Source organism: Homalodisca vitripennis, chromosome 4, assembly GCF_021130785.1.
Source record: "Homalodisca vitripennis isolate AUS2020 chromosome 4, UT_GWSS_2.1, whole genome shotgun sequence".
In the NCBI taxonomy this organism is placed as follows: Eukaryota; Metazoa; Arthropoda; class Insecta; order Hemiptera; family Cicadellidae; genus Homalodisca; species Homalodisca vitripennis.
Genome location: NC_060210.1, coordinates 107504178 through 107524978, shown reverse-complemented (window position 1 = coordinate 107524978; position 20801 = coordinate 107504178). Strand labels below are relative to the sequence as shown.

At 35.1% G+C, this 20801-nt stretch overlaps 1 protein-coding gene across 4 annotated transcripts in view; it reads right to left on the bottom strand.

Moving 5' to 3' along the window:
• Positions 1 to 573: 573 nt before the first annotated feature.
• Positions 574 to 20801, bottom strand: part of LOC124359927 — a 49497-nt gene continuing 29269 nt past the window's right edge. For all 4 annotated transcript variants that reach the window (XM_046813073.1, XM_046813074.1, XM_046813071.1 and 1 more), the window contains 2 exons: positions 13075 to 13297; positions 574 to 2341 (listed from right to left, as the gene is read on the bottom strand). In XM_046813073.1, the coding sequence (XP_046669029.1) occupies positions 2040 to 2341; positions 13075 to 13297 (525 nt within the window). In that variant the 3' untranslated portion in view covers positions 574 to 2039. The remainder of the gene's footprint in view (positions 2342 to 13074; positions 13298 to 20801) is intronic.

Sequence of the window (20801 nt, the reverse complement as noted above, 5' to 3'; positions counted from 1 at the left end):
AAACATATCAATCCCTCCCGTTATAATTCACATACTTAATGTACAAATTTGAAATCCTTATCATCAGCTGTTTTCCATTGGGCCTGATTATAAATTGGGTGTGATTACTTCAAATGTATAATATTATTCGTATAATTCCTCGTGAAGTGACTAACATATTTTTTATTCTTTTTTTGTATTCAGGAAGGGTGTCTTGAAGAATTGCGACTATAAAATTTTTAAAGATTAACTCAACCTAAATGTGATTCTTCCACCTGAAGCACGTATCTTTATATTAGGCTATTAACTTTAATGACCCAATAAAACTTTCCGTGAGAAAAAGCAGTGGTCACTGGATCGCATGTCACTGCTACGTTAGCTTACTCGAACAATAAAGGAGCTTTAACTTTCCTGCGTTTTCCTGAGTTCAGATTTGCTCTACAAATGTCTAAAGAATTACGACCACGTAATGTTGCACGATATGATTGCATTTGTTAATTGTACCCGATTGAAGGTAGGCTACAAGGGTTTCTGATACTATTTAGTTTAGTAGTAAACCATTGAAGAGCAGTTTCGACAGGAAAATAACTGTTATTCACGATTCTAGTAAATTTATTAGAAACTTAAAATGGTTTTTAAACAGAGAAGTTGATTGCTATAAGGTAACTTATTTAGCTTAATTATTCATTTACTTAAATTAAAGAAGATTTTACTACTATTGCTAATCTAGTTATAATAATAAAACTATCTACAAAATTTATACAATATAAGACTAAAATTACACAATAAAACAATATGCTACACAAGCACAAACAATTAAAAAGATCCAAGCTTTATGTTATTCTTTTTTGGTTATGTGATGTGAAAGGATTAATTTAATATAGGAATAAATACAGTTTTTTTAATCGTCTTCGAACGAAGAGATTATTGCACTATTAATAAATATCAAACGTAGAAACAAGATAACGTATGACTCAATCAAAATATTTATATTTTATTTCCTTATCACAATGTTAGTTTTAAATAAAAAGTTAACACACGTAAGTAACTAAAGTCTAATATTGCAACTATATTAAACGTGTAACGTTAATTACACTTAATTAAACCTTTGAATACCTAAACTTTGTGCTTTTAAACTGTTTAGATTTTTATAATTTTGATGGAATGTTTACTACAATGTTTCACTAAAACTGTTAGTAAGTGTGTATGAAAGAGAAAAATCATCAACTGCGTTGAGGAACAGGATAGAAAGGACAACATATCCAATACATGTATAAAAGTGCATGAAAGATGCATTGTGATATTTCTACGTTAGACCTGAGAGTGTAATAAAATAATTCGTGAAAGCAAATAAGTGGCATTTTGTGTGGCGAAGCTGATTGTGCATTGTACCTGTAATTATTACGTTTAACATGAAAGACGTTGTAGCAGAGATACAAAAAATGGATATAACAATTAAAAGTTTCATTAATTTAGAATAAATCCATTTCATGGCTGAATATAGGATACATTTCTGTAAATTAAAAACAACACATAATACGATATTAAATATCAAACAACAACCATAAACAGGATTTGCACGAACAAATAACTCTTACATTATAATACACAATTATTTTTTCAGTTTGTTCGTAAATGTATTAACTATATTTTTAACAAAAAATATTTACAAAAATACTATTCCTAATTATTATTGACTAACCTAAGTAAAAAAAGTAAAAGACTAACCTATTATACTACTGTTTTAGACTATGTCACGCGAGCTTTTAGAATTTAATTAAATGTTATTCACAAACTAAGAATCCACAGACATTTAATTTATGCAAATTAATAAAATCCAGAAGTAGCTAGGATTGGATTGGTAATTAAAATACATCATCAAAGGATTGCTAGTCAACTTATGTACGTGCTTAACATGAGTATCACAATTTTATTACTCTTTGGTATATTCGCTTTCGGAAAAACAACTAGTGGAAGACTTAGCAAATATGTTCCATTGGTAATTTAAACCATTGATATGTACGATTATCATAGTCTTCGTCTTGAAGTCAGGATCGGGTTCAGTTACTCCTGGAGAACACCAGGGTGAGTGCTGAGAGCAGGACGAGGACTGTGGTGGGCCCGGCCAGGGGTGCGGAGTCCTTGCAAGTCTCTCTGACTCCGGTCTGCGGCAGGCCGCGCCGCCCCAGTAGGTTGCGGACTCCCCGTATCTCCGTGCTTGACAGATGGTTGAAGCGAGCCAGGATGATGCTGTAGTGGCTTTGGTTTGGCGAACAAAAGGTCAGCACCATGTGAGTCTGAACAGCTTTCATCACTTGGACTGTCCCAGCGAACTGCGTGTAGGGCTTGGTCAACATTGATCCTGCAGAGTACAACAACATCATTAACCACACTAGTATTATATCTGGTCGAACTATAAATGAGATAACTTAAATTAATGCAACAGTATTTCGACTGCGGAAGACAGAGTTACGATTCGTAATAAGAGTGGCATTTATGTCAGATCACAAATAGACAGATTCTCAGAAATTATTTGTCTTGAGTGGCAAATTCCATAATTGATGCTGTCAAGAAAGTTCAGGATAGATGGGAACGTCAAGACGAATCAGCGCCTTTTATCTACGAGGTTTATTATAGAAGCGGTAATATTACTTCTGTGACTTCATAAACAGAACCGTAACTTCCTCAATTGAGTGCGATGAAATTTATAAACCAATCCTTCGCTATATTTGTTTTGCTTTTCTTTCTATATTTTTACTTTTACCACGAGTACTTATGGCCAAGGTTTTCGATTTACAGTCTTATTTCGATTTAAACTGAATTCTAGCATCACAGTAAGTAAATCAGGATTGCAAACAAACGTAGGTTTGGGCAATGACGTATGACTCCAGGCATTCTAAGAGGACGTGCGACAAAATCTTATGAGCTATAAATGCAATCAGCACTGTAAAAAGCCAGGCAATTTATACAGTGTGGGTGTCGGTTGAGCCGTAAAGATGTCAAAATTGTGGGTACCAATGATCAATCTTTTTCATTATTTGCATCGTATTTATTATATTTTAATTTCATGCCACGGATACGGGAAAACGGGGAAGGAACGTTTTGAACCAATGACAGATTCTTGCACCACATGTCTCGTTAAACTTGTCAGTGGAAATTTCAGTATAATTCAATGTAGGCTACTTATGGGTAATGTGATTTATATAATCAGAAATATATCGTAATACCGCACCAGGGTATTTTCATATTTTCTATTTTCTGGAGGTGAGATGACCTCTAGTTCACTTCACTCAATTCCTTATTGATTGCTGTTAACAATAGTCACAACCTGTTGTGGAGGACAAATCTGGATTTTGTAAGGAATGGCTCTAGAGTCAATGGGGACGCTATTTCCATCACAATGGAGCTTAGTAAAACTCTTTTAAGTGCGTATTTACAGAGTAAGTTAAGTGGTATTTGCAACATTCTTTCATCCTTTTCTGACATACAAGGAATAATTGCACGATATGTACATGTGTATAGCGAAATATAAGATACTTGGTTTTTCACCCAATATTCTCAAAACATTTTAGAGTGTACCTCTTGTCTGAACACTTTCATACCTCCTCTTTATACGCTATTATAATTTTCCCCACTATTATAGATGGGTGGATTAGTATAACAGGGTTTCATAACAGAGGACTTGGACTCCAGTGGTGATAGACGCATTTTATAAAACTGGTTAATCTCAAGAGACTTATTGTGATACATTTTTGTTGATGACAAAACTTATATATGTAAAACATATAAAATACAAAGTGGCATAAAGCACAAAACCCTTAACACCGTAAAAAAAAATCATCATTTCCCTCCAATCACAATTGAAGGAGATATTACGTCAATGTCTGGGACGCGAGCAAACTACACCAATTACGATAACAATGCTTCACATGAATAATTCACATCCGTTCCTGGCTTCACTGAATCTCTGGAGAGGAATGTGGGTAAAGCCCATACATAATTTTAACATTTTCAGTGCATTTTGGTGTTGGATACAACACCAGGTTTTGGCTAAGAAAGATGTCAAAGCCAAAGAAGTCTAATTCAATTAAAATTCATCTTGGTATCAGAACTGATATCCATCTTATTAGATTTAATCATCAGTCATCAGCAGTATCTCCAACTTAGACATCGGAATAGGACACGAATATTTGATACATGCCCTCTCATCAACTGTTGTTTAATTATGCAGCTGAAAGATAATAGACATCGACTTCCCCTAACTTTTTATTATTTTCTTTATTTCTTAATACTATTTATTGTTACATAAGAAATCCAAAATGCTGTCTGGATAAATGTAATAAGTACTTCTGTTTTAATTTGTTTACCATACCAAATGCCGATTTATCCTTAGAAATAGGACCACCCACTTACTACTATTATATACGCAGTGTATGCTAAATTTACACAAAAAATTAAGAAAACGGTGGAATAGGTTTCATTATAATTATTTTCGTACGAATACGAGTCACAATGCATACCTAATGACAGACACAATACACACTCATATCTTGATTTTTCAATTTTTTAAACGGAGGGTAGTAATTCTATGGATACAGCTCATCCAAATAATCCGATACAAGGGAGTGTTGAAAGACCCGACAAAAATAACGAAATGGCCGTAACGTGCTATTGGATCAGCGACTTTCTCGAACTAGATCTGTGCTGCCCTTGACCTTTTAACCCCAAAATCAATAGTTTTTCTTTGTATCAAGAGGAATCTATGAACTAAATTTCAAGTATTATCTCAAGTCTGTATCTCTATACAGACAGACGTCACAATTTTAAGAAGGATCTGTCAGATCCTTTATAATGTAAATAATAATGTATACAATGTAAACTGATCAGATTGTATTTCATTGTGTTGTTCTCTTTCAGCTCTTTGTGCTTTGTAAGTATACCGTAAGTAAGCTTTATACTCTCGGATAGGCAACCTTAACTGAAGACTAATAAGTATAATATTAAAGTAGAAACGTTCAACAATAGATTATGTCAGAATGTGACAGCTGATACTCTTGAGAGAAAGGTCCTAGAGAATTGAACGTTGGCACACAGATTTATCTTGATCCAGGGAAGAACCCTATCAATTTTAGGGTCAAAAGGTAAAAAAGGTCACGTCGTCTGTCTGTTAGCTGTGTGATAACTGTATCGTTAAGTTCTGTCGGGTCCTGAAGAATTCCACTGTGTCGGTTTATTAAGGCTCAACAGGTGCTTTTGAAAATCGTGTCGTTCCCTGTCCGTGCGGTAACTCCATAGAAAGGTCATAAAGTCTTCATACGGGGTATATAGGATCCATCTGGTTCAAGGAAGAACCCTATTAATTCAAAAGGTTTAAAAGGTAACAAAAAGTCACAAGTCGTCTGTCTGTTAGATGTGTGACAACTCTGTTGTTAAATTCAGTCGGACGCTTGAATACTCCGGTATATTGGTTTACTCTGCTATGAGAAAATATGTCGTCATCCAAAGTTATAATTTACTGCTAGACTGAAACGTCCTTGTTGCACCAAACAACAGATTACATTACACAATAGTAGTACACTGACAATAATAAACAAGTATACTATATTTAAGTTGTTTTTATCAAAACTAGTACACATACGTAAATATTTACGAGTAGGACGGGAGTATAAATCGAAGGTAAATTTTTAGCACGGTAGCATCTCACAGAACCGAGTTTAACCTGTACAAAACTTGCATTTCTACTAATCATCACATGCGAGGTCTATTCTCTCGTAAATTCAAGGTTTTTTTCTACAAAAATTTCGCACTAAATATTTATTTTTTTCATTCTCAACTGAATTAATCAATTTAATATATTTATATAATGTTAATGTGATAAGCGATCTGAGGTATACAATTTGAGCACCATAAAAAAATTATTCTCAGAAAAAGCAAAATTAAACTACTAGGAGTAAACTAATGTGGCCTTTCACTAACAGTAGAAGTCCGTAAATTATAATTTATCAGAATAATATTATATTGAATACAGTCGAAGTTTGGAAATAAAATGTTTTAAATAATCATCCAATCAAAAGTAAGATACAGCAAGGCAGTCAATCCATATAAAGCCAAAAGAATTCTGTCGCTATATTTTGGAAGGTTACACCATTAGTGTTGTCAACTTTGAAACCGTGTTTATAATAATGATGTCTACTTTATTTGAATTTTATAAAATTGCCATTAGAATAAAGGCTTCAGTCAAGATTTTGGAAAAAAAAACATTTATGAAGCTGATAATGTGACATAGATAGCGTGAGTAAAATTCGCGTGCGGCGTTATGCAAGAGGGCTGTGAACTAGTAAATAAGTTATGATAATGTGAACTCAACCCTGGAAGAAGTAGGATATCGTTTTTGGGAACTACATGATGAGTGAGTATTCGACTTATTTTACTGATTAATAGAGAACGTTTTGGTACAATTATCTAAAAATAACTTGGAATCTTTTACTTAAATAATCGAATTATGAAAATCGATGGTTTTTAACAGGTTAACTTGTAGACTAATTCGCACAAATTTTAAAAACTTGTATCGACCTCTTGAAATATAATTGTGAGTAAGCTCTCACATCTCAATGATCCCAGTTCGAATACAGACTCAAGCACTTAGTAAGTTTTGCTAGATAACAATTATACAGAAAAGTGATATCGCATGATAAAATAATCACAACAGCAATCTAATTACATGTCACAGTAAAATCTTATCGGTATTTACTCTAATTCTGTACTGAAAATAAATCACAAAATTTAAACACTATGGTGAACAATTACATTTGTTTTAGAAGCAAACAGAATCTAAAGTAAATACCAACGTGTTGGGTACACGAGGGAGAACAACACACAGTAAAATGTCAACGAACCCGTCCCGGTCCTCCCTTTGTGAGTGTTATCGCAATTAAGCATCTATCCCTTTTATTACCTAGCTTCATTACTTTACTTCATTATGCTTGTGAGAGTGACCAATCTCTATCGTGTCCGCTACCAGTACTCAACGTGCTTTTAAATGTTTTAATCTATTTTATTTACATTGAAGTGATATAGTCAATTACATTAATTGAGAAAAGAAAACATTCACATGCATTCACAGTTCATATCAAAGCAATCAGTGATATTAATTTGAACTTGAGGGCTGTGGTTAATTACAATATAAACATGTAAGCATTCGAGTTATACTTCACTGAATATTACTTTTAATCTACAAAACAACCGCCTGCAGCAGTAAGCTACAATTACTTTATTTTAATTTTATTTTTAATAGATTTATATTTTTAATGATTTACTTTCAATTCTATACACTTTTTCAAAAATTTTCTACAATAGTTTCCAGCTGTTAAAAAATATAGGGGTTTGGTAGGTGTTTAAAATAGACATTTATTTCGCCAAAGACCTCCCCGTCCGACGTAATACATTATCCAAGAATACATTGTTTACATTTAGGTATAAAATCCGTTCAGGTAGGAGACCAAATCCGAAAAATGTAGTGAATGTGTTAACAATAAAATTGGAACCTTCATTTCGTAATGTTGTCCATCAAACGTGCGCAGATGTTCATATGTAGGTCATCATTGTGTTGATGGAAGATTTTGTTGTTTAAGGGAAGACTTTTCCTTTCGCTCAACCAACGATAAACTCGTAATAATTTTCATTTTTCATTTTACAAACAATCAATGAATATTATTACACAAAAGATGTAATCATTTACAGTGCATGATGCACGATGATTCCACGGGGCATTAAAACACCATGTACAATACCTTGCAAGCCGAGTTTAGTATCTTCTCCTTCTTTTGAAACTGTTCACCATAAAAACCCTCTATTTGACTGTTCCTTGGCATATGATGAGCAATAGTATAATGTGTCTAATGTTAACTCCATGGCACAAAATATATTATAAATTATGAAAATATATCCCTGCATCACATAAACTCGTCAAGATGGCGACAAGGCCACCTTACTCTTGAATCAAAATGTATAGTGTGACAATATAATAAAAAATAAAAAGAAATGTACTTCAATAAATTCTAGAACAATTATCTATCAGACTAAAACTGGAAGAAAAAGGCCTAGGTTGGTTCTGATGTTCTATCTAAACCTGTCCTAATATATTTTACATCATAAAAGCGTGTCAAACTCAGTAATAATTGAAACACTATTCGGCGTTGTTTTAGAATCTAAATATATTTAAAAATATGAGTATTTTGTTAGTCTGTTTGAAACGTAATTTTTGATAAGTTCCATTTCGCTTTTATCACAAAGCTATATACAAATTTGGAATTGCTTAGAAAACCTTTCTCCTATTCGTTAAATAGTAATAGGAAAAACCGTTTGAAAGTGTGTCAGAAACTAAAAAGTGGTTCGTGATAGCTAGTAGTAGCAAGAGTCCAGATATCGACTAAACTATGTGTCATACTCGTCCAGTAGCAAACATCTTCCGGTCTTATTAATCAGCTGACAATCAGGGCGTAACCTCTTCCCCTCCCCACCACCTCCACCTCCTTACGACGTCTTCAAGCTGACTGAGTCATCCCTAAAATTCTTTGTCAACTGGAGTATTTCCATTTTATTGGTACTTCAGTTACAATTTACTATTTACGGACTTGTTCGCTTATAATATCTGTGAAGAAGGCTTGTTCATTGCTTTTTTTGTAGCTAACACTTATTTTTAATACGAGTAATTTTAATACAAGTGATAATAGCAGTAAATTATTTACGTAATCATTAATAAATTATAACATTTACTAGTCTTATGAAACAGACAATCTAGTAAATATTTACATAGTATAATGGGTTATTTGTTCTAGCATTAAAAAAAAATATACAAATGAGACATCGAATTGAAAACAAGTGTTTTGGCCTCACTAATCATGACAATGTTAGTCATAATTAATATATGATACTAGGAATTTGATTAAGTGACTAAAAGTTATCTTTATTAAATGTTAATCTTCAAAACGAAATTCGTAAATCAAAATAAATTAATCTGTAACTTACATAATATTTGTTCACTCTCTGCTCATTTCCCATCCCACCCATGCTTTTATCGATCAATCATCGAAAAATAATTTCAATTTCGAATTGTGCCGGAAAGTTCTGTATATCCTAATTTATTAGTTCTTATATATTTAGAAATTCAAAAGGTCTGGAGGGTCTGTTGGAAAGCTATGACATGAATAGCAGGGTTCTTCTTTAAAACTACATTTTTCATCTTGTGAAAACTCTTTGGAAAATGATGTTTTTGTGACTTGATTCCTTTCTTTCCAACCGTATCCAAATTGAAGTCAGCTAGTTCACTGCGATGTCCGATTAGCTTCAAACTAGTTTATGTAAAGAGTTACTGTAGAGAGTAAGCTCTGAACTTTTGTCTATTCTCAGACTAGAGCTTTTCACGAATACGAAACTGAGAAATATATTTTTCCTTCGCCACTTTAATGGCTGATGTTGATACAGTGAAAGGTAGAGATTTAATAAAATCGTGCAGGATGGTATACTCTCTCAAGCTCTCAAGTATAAATATTCAAGATCGTAAGTTATTTTTATATGCATATGTATAGATGGACCTATATGTAAAATTTGCCTTGCTCTCGCAATGTTCCAATAACAGAGGAAAGTGGAAAGTGTACTTCAATGTGTGATGTTAATGGTTAATATTAGAGGGAGTGAAGTGAGATGTGAATGAAGTTTCCAGTTTATGGGATATGGATGTGAACAGTATATACTAAATTCCCGACCAGAAGCATAATGTAATAAGTTCTTGTTTTATTCAATGTTATACCTTTTGATACCTTCAAAAGTGGATGAATATTAACCCTTATATTATCTTGTTGGCAGTTAAAAAAGTTAAGAGGTTACAAGTTGAAAAATGAGATTGTTTTTCTATATCAGTCAGGGATCTATTAGTGTAAGCAATCACTCTCAATTGTTAAGGCAGGATCTCTTCCAGTATACCAGGTCCAGGTCCAGCTCCCACAATAAATTCGCAGTTAGCAAGTTTTGAGTCGAGTAAAATTTTTTTCTACTCAACAGTTTCTTTATTAAGGAGGAATTTGTTTTCTCTTCAAAACCATTCAGGTGATGATTTTTTGAAAGTGGTGAAGAGAGGCTGAAATGTGTGGTTCGGTAAGGCGAACTGTCCTCAGTAACAATGAATGATATCTAAAAACTACAGATTTCAGACATTGACTCTAATACGTACCGAAAGTACGTTGAAGGTATTTAACTTTCTAAAAAATAGGAAAACCTTCTAGGTTGATATCATTCTTTATGGACAGAATTATGTGCTGGATGCAAGCGAGAAATTTCTCTGGAGGAAACAAAATTCAAAGAAGAAACACTTAAGTTGTAATAAACTAGCAGTGTGTTTTATGAAGCGTTCTCAATTTCAAACTGAATAATTATTTTCGGAGGTCCAAATTCTTGCAAACTAATTTTCATAAACACCATTTTTACATATTTTTTGAAAATTTTACTGCCAACGGGGAGACATTACACTCAAAACCTTGACAGGTTTTTCTAAATATCCTAGAGAATACTCACTACTCACCTTTAGGCTGAGCGTGCGTTGTCTTGGACTTTTTCGAAATACTAACTCCATTCTCGAGGAGTACAAACATGTTCTCTTGCAGAACTTTATCAGACCCTTGATTTCATTTTCTTTCGCTCAATTCGATAAACTGTCATTAGGGTTAGAAAGGATTACTTTCTCGGCAAGTTACTCCTTGTTCCACTTAGAAAAGTGTACAACAAAGAAGCTTTTCCAGTACAGTTTATGTTTACTAAACTTAGCAACAAAACAATTATAACAATAATTGATATTAAATGTTGGCGCTCAATTCATCCTTCTTTAACATATTGACTACAAAGATAGCCCATAAATAATTTTTTCTGAAAACTCTAATTCATTTAATTGTGTACAAGACAAACATAGCTACCGATTTTTGGATATTTTCATGAATTTAAAAAGCCCACCTTCAGCTTAGCATCTGCCGAAACTATCAAGTAAAGCTCAAATATGAAGTACAAATAAAAATTAATAATCGCCATTACAAATAGATTGGTTCAAATATTTTTTTTCTTTACAGCGTTGGATTTGTCTGTTAAATGTTTTAGGGAACGTCGCTTTATAGCGGATTCCTCCCAAATTTCTTCTTGATTTATTATAAGGCTGTTATTTATGTTACTAGGAAATTAATTTGCTTGGAAATGCAAAATTATTTAGTTTTTACTAGCTTTATTTGATATTATTCTTCTTTCCACATTAATTTGAAAGGAGGAAATTTAATTTCATAATAAACCCTAAGAATATTTGAACATTTTTATGCCTTCAATAATAGGGTTTATAATGTAATAGCTTTTAAGCTCACTGTAGACGTTGTACAATTTATTTCAGTTATTTTATGCAGTTTTTAACTAAATAGTTTATTGTCTAACACTTGAGTTAACGAGACTTTTGCAACAATTGATGAAGTTTTTATATGAATAAAACATGTGACATTTTCTGTAACACTGTTATACCAATATACCTTGTTCTAAATTATATGTACTGGGTACTGAGAAAAACCTTCAATATATTACAAGCATGGTAATCTATCAATATACATGTAAAATGATCAAAAAATTGAATATTATATACGTATGCATAAACTGAAAAACCCGCTAGTATAAACATTTTTCGAACACTGCCATGCTCTAGTGGGTCCACCAATAACTGCAATAATGGCCACATCCAGGCCTGCCAACTTTTTTGTACGTCACACCAGTTTAATCTGAGTTCATGGCCTAATTGGCAAAGCCCCTTCAATTGCTACAATAACTGTTGAAACATATTTGTAGCTATGGGGATTTTGCGAACGCCGCCATGTTCTAGTATATACGAGTCCATCAATAACAGTAACAATGGCCACATCCAGGCCTGTCAGCAGCTGTCTGTATGTCATCACAGTCTAATCTGTCTTCACGGCCTAATTGGCAAAGCCCCTTCAATTGCTACAATAACTGTTGAAACATATTTGTAGCTATGGGGATTTTGCGAACGCCGCCATGTTCTAGTATATACGAGTCCACCAATAACAGTAACAATGGCCACATCCAGGCCTGTCAGCAGCTGTCTGTACGTCATCACAGTCTAATCTGTCTTCACGGCCTAATTGGCAAAGCCCCTTCAATTGCTACAATAACTTTTGAAACATGTTTGTAGCTATGGGGATTTAAAAATTTTGTTTTGGAGGGTATTCCATGGGGAATCTGCGGTTAAGAATACCCCAATATATGGGGGGGGGGGCAGTGGAATAAACACATAGAATTGTGTATCTGATGAGGCAACACCTCTTTATACAGATTACGCTTGATTTGTGTAGCCTGTCTTTGATGTCAAAACTATGCAAATAGTTTGTTTTGAGCTTCTTCGCCTCCGACCTTTTTTTTTTCTTCAGACGGAGGTGGACTCAAAATTCCAGGAGACAAGTTTGTGACAGCGTCGGAAAGGAAGAATGGACGACAATCTAAGCCCGTATATATTCATTTCTTATAATAAAATTTTTTTATTTTATTAAGCGTTGAAATGCCTTTAATTTTAATTAAAAAAAAAACTTTGCACCTGATGTGCAGCTTAAGTTGCATTTAAATTTCAAAAATGATGTAGATGCGTACAAAAACATTTAGTTAGTAAATGAAAACAATACGTCTGTAATTGCTCAATAAATGAGCGTACAATAAGGGAGATTAAAAACCCTTGCATCAACGTTCACGAGAGTGGTAGAGTGCACCCTTAATCTTAACATTCTCAGCCTCATCTTCCCATCTCGAAGAAGTAAAAAACAGAGCTACAATGCATGGATTCCACTTCCTATTATTATTCTATTGAACTATTTGCTTTATCATTCACAAAGTATATCACAGTTAAAAAATTAAAGCCGGTATATATATAAAGTTTGATCTGTGGTGTAAATAAAGTAGGGAACTGCCAAAATATACTTTTAAAAATATACAGAATTGAGATTTTAAAAGAAACACGCATAAAACAAAATATGAGTAGAAGATTATCAGTGTTTATCTAATAATTACCGTTCTGGGGCCCCCAGGAAAGCCAGAAGCCGGGGTTGCTTATGTCCGTGATGCGGAACCTGTACTCGACGTAGCCAGCCGGCTCGTGCCAGAGCATCTTGAGGTCGCTGCTTCCAGTCTTGGCCAAGTGCACCATGGGGCAGGTGTCCGTCGTCTGCACGCCGCGAAACCTCTGCTCGTCTCGGTGCTGGATGATCTCTACCGTGTGCCACAGGCCCATCAACTGCACACAAAAGGAGGTGTATTTGTCTTTGCCACAAGCGATGTCGTGCAAATGTACTTTGTACTCAGAACATCTCTTCATCCCGATGCTCCACCGAGTACAACTGATCCATCTACAGACCTTATATATGATTACAAATTACAATGCAAGAAAATAAAAACTTTATATTGTTATAAAATATTGTATTAAACAAGTGCAAGGACAGGTTTAATGATCTATTTAATATCTGTTTAATCTATAATGATCTATCTATAAAAAATAGATTATTTAGTATGAAACTTTTCAATTAATTGCTTTTTCCTTGAATAAAAAATGATTTACGATTTCATGAACTGAAGTTGTTTAAACCAAATAAAAGGATTTTCACGGATGATTTCGCAAAATTGTCGCATAACACGTGGGACAAGTGGGGGAGACTTTTGACTGCCTATCTCAGATCCATCCTTTTGGTATTTTGTTTCACGCAGTGGGTCACAAGGCTGTCTCACAAAATTCGTGATTCTCTATGTAGCCATCGCATTAGACGTTATGCACCGAGACGATCATATTTCGTCCCAAAGTATCGTGTAGACGATATAACTACCTCCGACGCTGTTCTTGTAAAATGGGACCAGCCTTGGTTATCACGATACTTAACTAATTGATTAAAGTGAAATGGTGAGAGGATATGGCACGATACCGAGCTTGAGATTCCAAGGGAACTGTAGTCCAAACGAGACAATGACATTTGGACACTCTCTGACGGCGATAAAACAATGAAGTGCCCAGCACGAAATCCTCTCGGAGGAAAACATAATGGGTAATATTACGCACTGAAGATATTAAGGCACTCCTATTAATTCTCGCATACTCGTAACAAGATATTGTTGTAAATACCGGAAACAAGCCCTCACGTACCCATGGTTAGAAACGAATGATGGGAGCCAATGAGAGGTCGCGGCCGTCAAATCCACTCGCAATGTGGTGAGAGAAAACCACGTAGGCAAATTTTAGGGAAGAATTAAACAGCTCTCTAAACTTTACCAACGTCAATTTATCGTGGAGAGATTTTGTGAAAAGCATTTTCAAACACTGCTGGAACAAGCACAAGCCAGGCTTGTTATCCGATGAATATATCGTAATTACATTGTGCGGAAGCCTGATCACGATCTAAAAAGATTACGCATGTTTTTATTAGTCTGAAGTTTAACGGTTAACATGATTGTCCAAAATGAGCACAAAACTATAAACACAAATGGGTTATAAGAAATAGCTTATGAAATACAAAAACAGCATGAGTGTTTTCCAAGATCGTCGCTTGAAATTAAAACGAGTTCAGGTCTTGAAGCAAACCGCGAATATTTTTCAGAGTGTCAGCATTATTAGCGATAACCCTGTTTAATTAATTGATTAATTTTAATAACTAAACAAAATGAAAAATAGTAGCAATACATACAGTTTTAGTATTATAAAAATTCTAAACATTTTACGAACAGTGAATTCGTGTGTGTACACAAGCAGAGACCGAGAACTATTTGAACATTTTAACAAGATATAGGCTTATATCGGGTTAGGAGATAAGTACTTCCACTGCCACAACCCTCGGAACAAGTGTTACCCAGATAAGAGCCATTGACACATTTTACACCCCTGCTGCGGCGGTGGATGTGTGACGATGGGGGTGTGCGAGGGGGTGGGAGACAGTTCAAATTCGGAAGTGTCGGAATCGATGTGGCGCGGGCGGGTTGGCGGCAGACTGTCCGGCGTTGTTCCCTGGGCGCTTGGGCTCGCTGCCAGTTGTGCACCCGCCTACCCTTGCAACGTACCCGGTCTTGCACACTACACACCTACACACTATCCATAGAATGTATTTAAATATATGCGTTATTGTGGTAATATATGTAATACAACATTACGTAAGTTGTATTATTTGAGAAGGTTTTACCTAACACCTCCTCAAAGTTCAAGAAAAATGTAAAACGTACCGTCTCAGTGGCGGATCCAGAGGAGGAGCCAGGGGGGCTACACATGTCTGTGAAATTGGCCCACCAAAAATAGCCTATCCAATTAAAAATGGTTGGAATCGTTAGTTTAAACGTAAACTGACGAGTCCTAACTTTTTTAAGTGGGTGGCTATTTTGGGTGGGCCAACTTCACAGACATGGGATACACTCCGAAGTTTGAGAAACCTTCTGTTGAAAAAATTTTGTCGAAACATCTAAATTACTCTCGTAACATAACCGTAAAAGATACAATCAACTGTACTTTTGTATTATCCGAAGGCCACTTTATGTCTATCTACTATTTTGTTATTAAACTTAAATAGGAAAAGTTTAAATTAAAATAATAATAATAATAATAATAATAATAATATCCTTTATTGCGTGAAACAATTACAATATTGCATGGCATGCGGTCAACGTAACTATATAAAGTAGATAAGTACATCAGATAAATGATATTGGTCAAGGTAAATACATACAATGCAATACGATTCTTGTATGTACCAGAACCGGGGATTTCGTGGTTGTTAATTTTTAAAAATTTTCATCCCAGCGGCCCCATCATGAACTCATCAGTTGAGTAAAATGCCTTTGACATAAGAAAATGTTTTAGTCGAGTTTTGAATTTTTTTGTTTCATTGAGTTGTTTGATGCCTTCAGGGAGCCTATTGATTAGTCCCCGACTCCAACTTGAGATGGTAAGTGTTCGAAAGCTGCCGTTCTGTGCTGTTCGACTCGAAAGTTATTCCTGCCTCTAGTCCCCATATTGGTGGACATCCCTACCCTGCACCAACTCGCATTTAAATCGGCAGTACAAGGCCACCTCGAGAATATAGAGACAGGGAAGGGTCAGCAATCCAAGCTCCCTAAAGGCATATTTGCACGACTCTCTGGGGTTTAATTTTGAAAGAATTCTTACGGCTTTCTTTTGAGATCTGAAAACTCTTTCAAATCTGTATTTGGAACAGCTTCCCCACAATCTCAAGCCATATGTCAAATGTGGATGTATCAGACCGAAATAGGCCATTTTTAATACATCCAACGAACAAAATTTTGCAAGATTGAGCAGGACATAAATTCCCGAAGCGACCTTAGAGCAAACGTTTTTCAATGTGATCGTCCCCATGACAGCCCCCGAATCAAGGTACATTCCAAGGAACTTAATGGAGTCTGTTTCTTCCAGAAGGAAATCGTCCACCATCACCGCGGGTCGAAGCTCTTGCTCTTGTTGTTGCCGAAGGCAAAAATGTATGACGTTTTGATTTTGAACTGTTTGTTTTCAGATTGATTCTGGAGAAATATTCGATGCATGAATTCAACTCAATGAATGACTCCATTTCAAGTTCGTTTTTTTGATTTTGATCTGATGCAGAGAGTCGTGTCGTCAGCATATTGAATCAATTTTCCATTCTGGATTGCAGAATTCAATCTGTTGACGTAAATTAGAAAAAGGACTGGCCCTAATATTGAATCCCTGTGGGTCAACCGTAGGGCATTTTAACTTTGCCTGACAAGACACACTCGCAATCTGCACGGGACTGCTCTCTATCTTTTATATAAGACGATATCCAATCGTGCGGCAGTCCCCGAATACCACTTGACCACAACTGGTGCAACAGTGTTGCATGATGCACACAGTCAAAAGCTTTAGAGAGGTCGAGGAATATGCTTAGCACGTGCTCTCGCCTCTCCAGGCCCTCGACAACATTGTAAATGAGATTCGTTACAGCATCGATTGTCGACTTGTTTTTTCTGAACCCAAATTGTTCGGGACATAGAACCTCGTAACGATCAAGAAATTGTTCAAATTGTTTGAGAAAAGCTTTTTCAAAAATTTTGCTGAAAACTGGGAGTATAGATATTGGACGATAGTTGCTTGGAATGCAAGCATCGTCCTTTTTGAAAATTGGTATAAACTTTGGCAATCTTCAATGCTGACGGGAATACGCCTTGAGCAAATGAAAGATTGATCAGTCGGGTGATTGGAGTCAAGAGGTATTTGAAGCAACCCCCCTGAGCAACCACACAGACATGCCATTGGTGTCACACTGGATTTTTTCGGTCTCAAATACCGCACGATACGGGCCACCTCCACCTCACTCACAGGAAAAAGAACCATAGATGAGATCGGTCCTCGTCAATGGTCATCGCGAGGGCTATCCGAAAATGAGTCGTCTGGTTCAGCCACAGTTGAAAAAAATTTGTTAAATTCACTTGCCACTTCAAACGGATCATCAATTATTTTATTTGTTGTTTTAAGTGTTGGAATTGAAAATTTTGAAAAACTTTGTTGTTTTGTGCTGTTTTTTATAATGTTCCAAGGGCTTTTTGAAAAATTGTCTGATTGTCTCAGTTTGGTTTCGACATCTCGTGCCTTGGCCATCCTTATTTCTTCGGGCCATATTAAAATTTACGGGCGATCACGTGATCTGAGCTTGAATTTAAGTACTACCGGTATCTCGATTGTTGGTTTAATTTTACGCCAGAATTGGGGTGTGCAAGGCGTCACCGAAACCCACAATGTCGGCCAGGGAATTTCCGATCAGTATTTTCTCGACCTTTGATGACGGCCCAGATCGTCAAATTTTCTGACGTCACATCACGTTGAACGCTCTGGCACGTGAGCTGACTTCGGAAAAGTACCAATCGGATATACCATTGGCCATCATTGCAGGCGTCGGTGGTCGCCGCCACCCTGCATTTCTGGCGAAAAAAGAAAAACACCCCTCGAGATGGTACCAAAATTCAAGCGTTAACTAGTTTATTTGTTTATCAACGGACAACCATTTTTTATAAGAATAATACAAATTAATTAATTCCAGACAGACAGCATAATCGAACAAATTTACAATAAAACATGGTGTGTTAGTTTTAACTATTCAATAAGTATAAAAAAATAACAAATCATAAATAACACTAACCAACTCGAAAACTAATATAACTTGAGTATAATAACAATAACAACAACAACAAGATAAAGAAAAACAATGATAAACATTTAAGAATTAACAAGATAAATTTAGAGCAAATAACAAACTACAAGAAATAAAGTAGTAGATCTACTTGAAAAAGATATAGTTAATTATAGTTAACTATAGTTTTGGTACTACTAACAACATATTATTTACTTTAACCTAACCTAAAGCTACTTATATCGCGTAATAACTAGTAGGTAGGGACAGAGTGGTCTCCTGATAATATCAAAATACCTTATACAAATTAACTTAACTCAGTGAACTAAACTTTGAGTAAGTACATTATTAAACAATTCTTTATTTTTTATTGTATCGAAAACCAAAATAACCTGTTACACTAAAGATAATGTTAAACTAAAACCGTGATTTATATGCCCCCACCCATAACAAAATGAGTACTGGATCAGCCATTGCGATGTTTGGTCATCTGGTGACTCATAAATTCAGCAGTTTTTAAGTTTTTACTTATTGATTCATATGTTAAAACAATGTATTTAAAACATACATCACCATTATTTTTTTCAATTATTTACTTTCGAAATTACATTGATTTCTGTTTGTATTTTCCCGGTTCATAATGATCAATCATGAAACGGAAAAAATGTTTTTCCTCGTAAAATTCAGCACGGCGTATTTGGAACAGCTGTTTTGTTTTTTTATTGTCTGAGTAATAGCGAACCCTATCTATCACTCATGGGGCTGGAAAATGTAATTTATTTCTGTCGGTCCGCACGATATTTTGAAAACGAACTGACCTATAGACTTGCAATTTTGCGTGTAACTTCATATACATAACACTATATAGGTAATACTGATTTCGATTATGGTGCATATGACTCATGGGATTTGGCTGAGCGTCAACGCGTGATTCTACATTGGTCCTATTGGTAACCATGACGGAAGAGAAAATTGCAGCAAATTGTAAACAAATTGGGTAATATCATATGACATTTTAACATGTGGCATATTAACACATATTGTATAACTACCCTAACAACATTATATTTTCTTTAATGTTATAATAATAATAGCTTTATTGCCGTAGACAGTTATAATAATATTGTATGACATGCGTCATATAGATTACAATATTCAAGAATATAAGTAAACTCAACAAAACAATACAATTAAAAAATAAGTACTCTTAAAATATAAAATTCAATTCTACTTGTAATTGTAAACAAAGAATGTAAAAAGTTTGCAAGGTAAAAAGCTAAAGTGCTGCACAATACCGCACCCCCAACCCAACAGAATTGATTAATCCTCATTATACGCAAAATCCTTGTAGGCTCTTTACACCAGTAGTCGCCTTAGCTTCCTCTTAAACAGTGGTTTCCAATTTTCTTCACGCTCTAAGGGCAGCTTGTTGAACAGTTTAGCTCCAACCTCAGATGGCAGATCATCGAAATCCTGGAGACTGTGCTGCGCAGATTAGAGCGCATCCCGCCCTCTAGTATTGTACTCATGAACGTCCCTGCCCCGCGTCACCTCACATTTGTTAAGTTCTCTAAAAGAACCCCTACAGGATTCTTTGATTCTAATTTTGGAGGACGAAATACCCCTTAAAATGGGCATTAGCACGCCCTCCCCACAATATTATGACGTATGAAATATGTGTACACTACTCCATAATAGGCCATTTTCAATAGGCGTATTTCACAAAATTATACCAATTTCCTCAAAGCATAGATGACTGAGGAAATTTTGGTGCAGACATCGTCCACATGTTTTTTTCCAGGACAAGCCTTTCTTTTAGGGGCTTGGTGTGAAGACTTTTACAATATAACACATGAAAACCAATCTAATGAACAAAGATTGTAAATCTATTATGGGACGACTAGATATTTCGAGAAAGAATCTGCATAATTTAAATTGCACATAAACATTCATGTTTACATTAAAAAGAATGAATTCTTTGATGTATAACCATGGAATTCGTAGCTTTTATTGGAAGCGTTGATTTAACATGAATGTTGAGTTTAACTTAGTTCACCTTCCTCTTGTGCAGCACCTGGAATCTGACTTAACAGACTTGAATCTTGAATTACACTATATTTAGTAGTCATGATGTCTCTGATTGAGTTTATTCGTCGCAGACCTTTTTGGATCTCTTCAGATGAACATGACTCCAGATTCCAGGAGTCAAGTCTGTGACAGCATCACATCCAAGAGACTCTGCACTAAGAGGAAGGTGAACTGGAGCTAAACTCAACTTTCACATTGATTTTGGCTGAGCGTCATGATCACTCATTAGGCTGACACAATTTCTTTACTGTCTGCCATGGGGATGTAACATTTTTATTCTTGCATGACAAAATTTGTATGATTGTTATACTTTCTATACACTCTACTACACAGTCTTCTATACAGCCTGTTGAAATAACGTAGGCCTGGGTTACAATTAAAATATAATAATTTATACACAGTAAAATAAATTTTTTCAGTAACAGTGCATACTATGGGATCCTTGCAAAATATCTAGGAGGATTTCAGATATCACAAAACACATACATAATACAAAAACGATGCGAAGAAACATGTGTATGA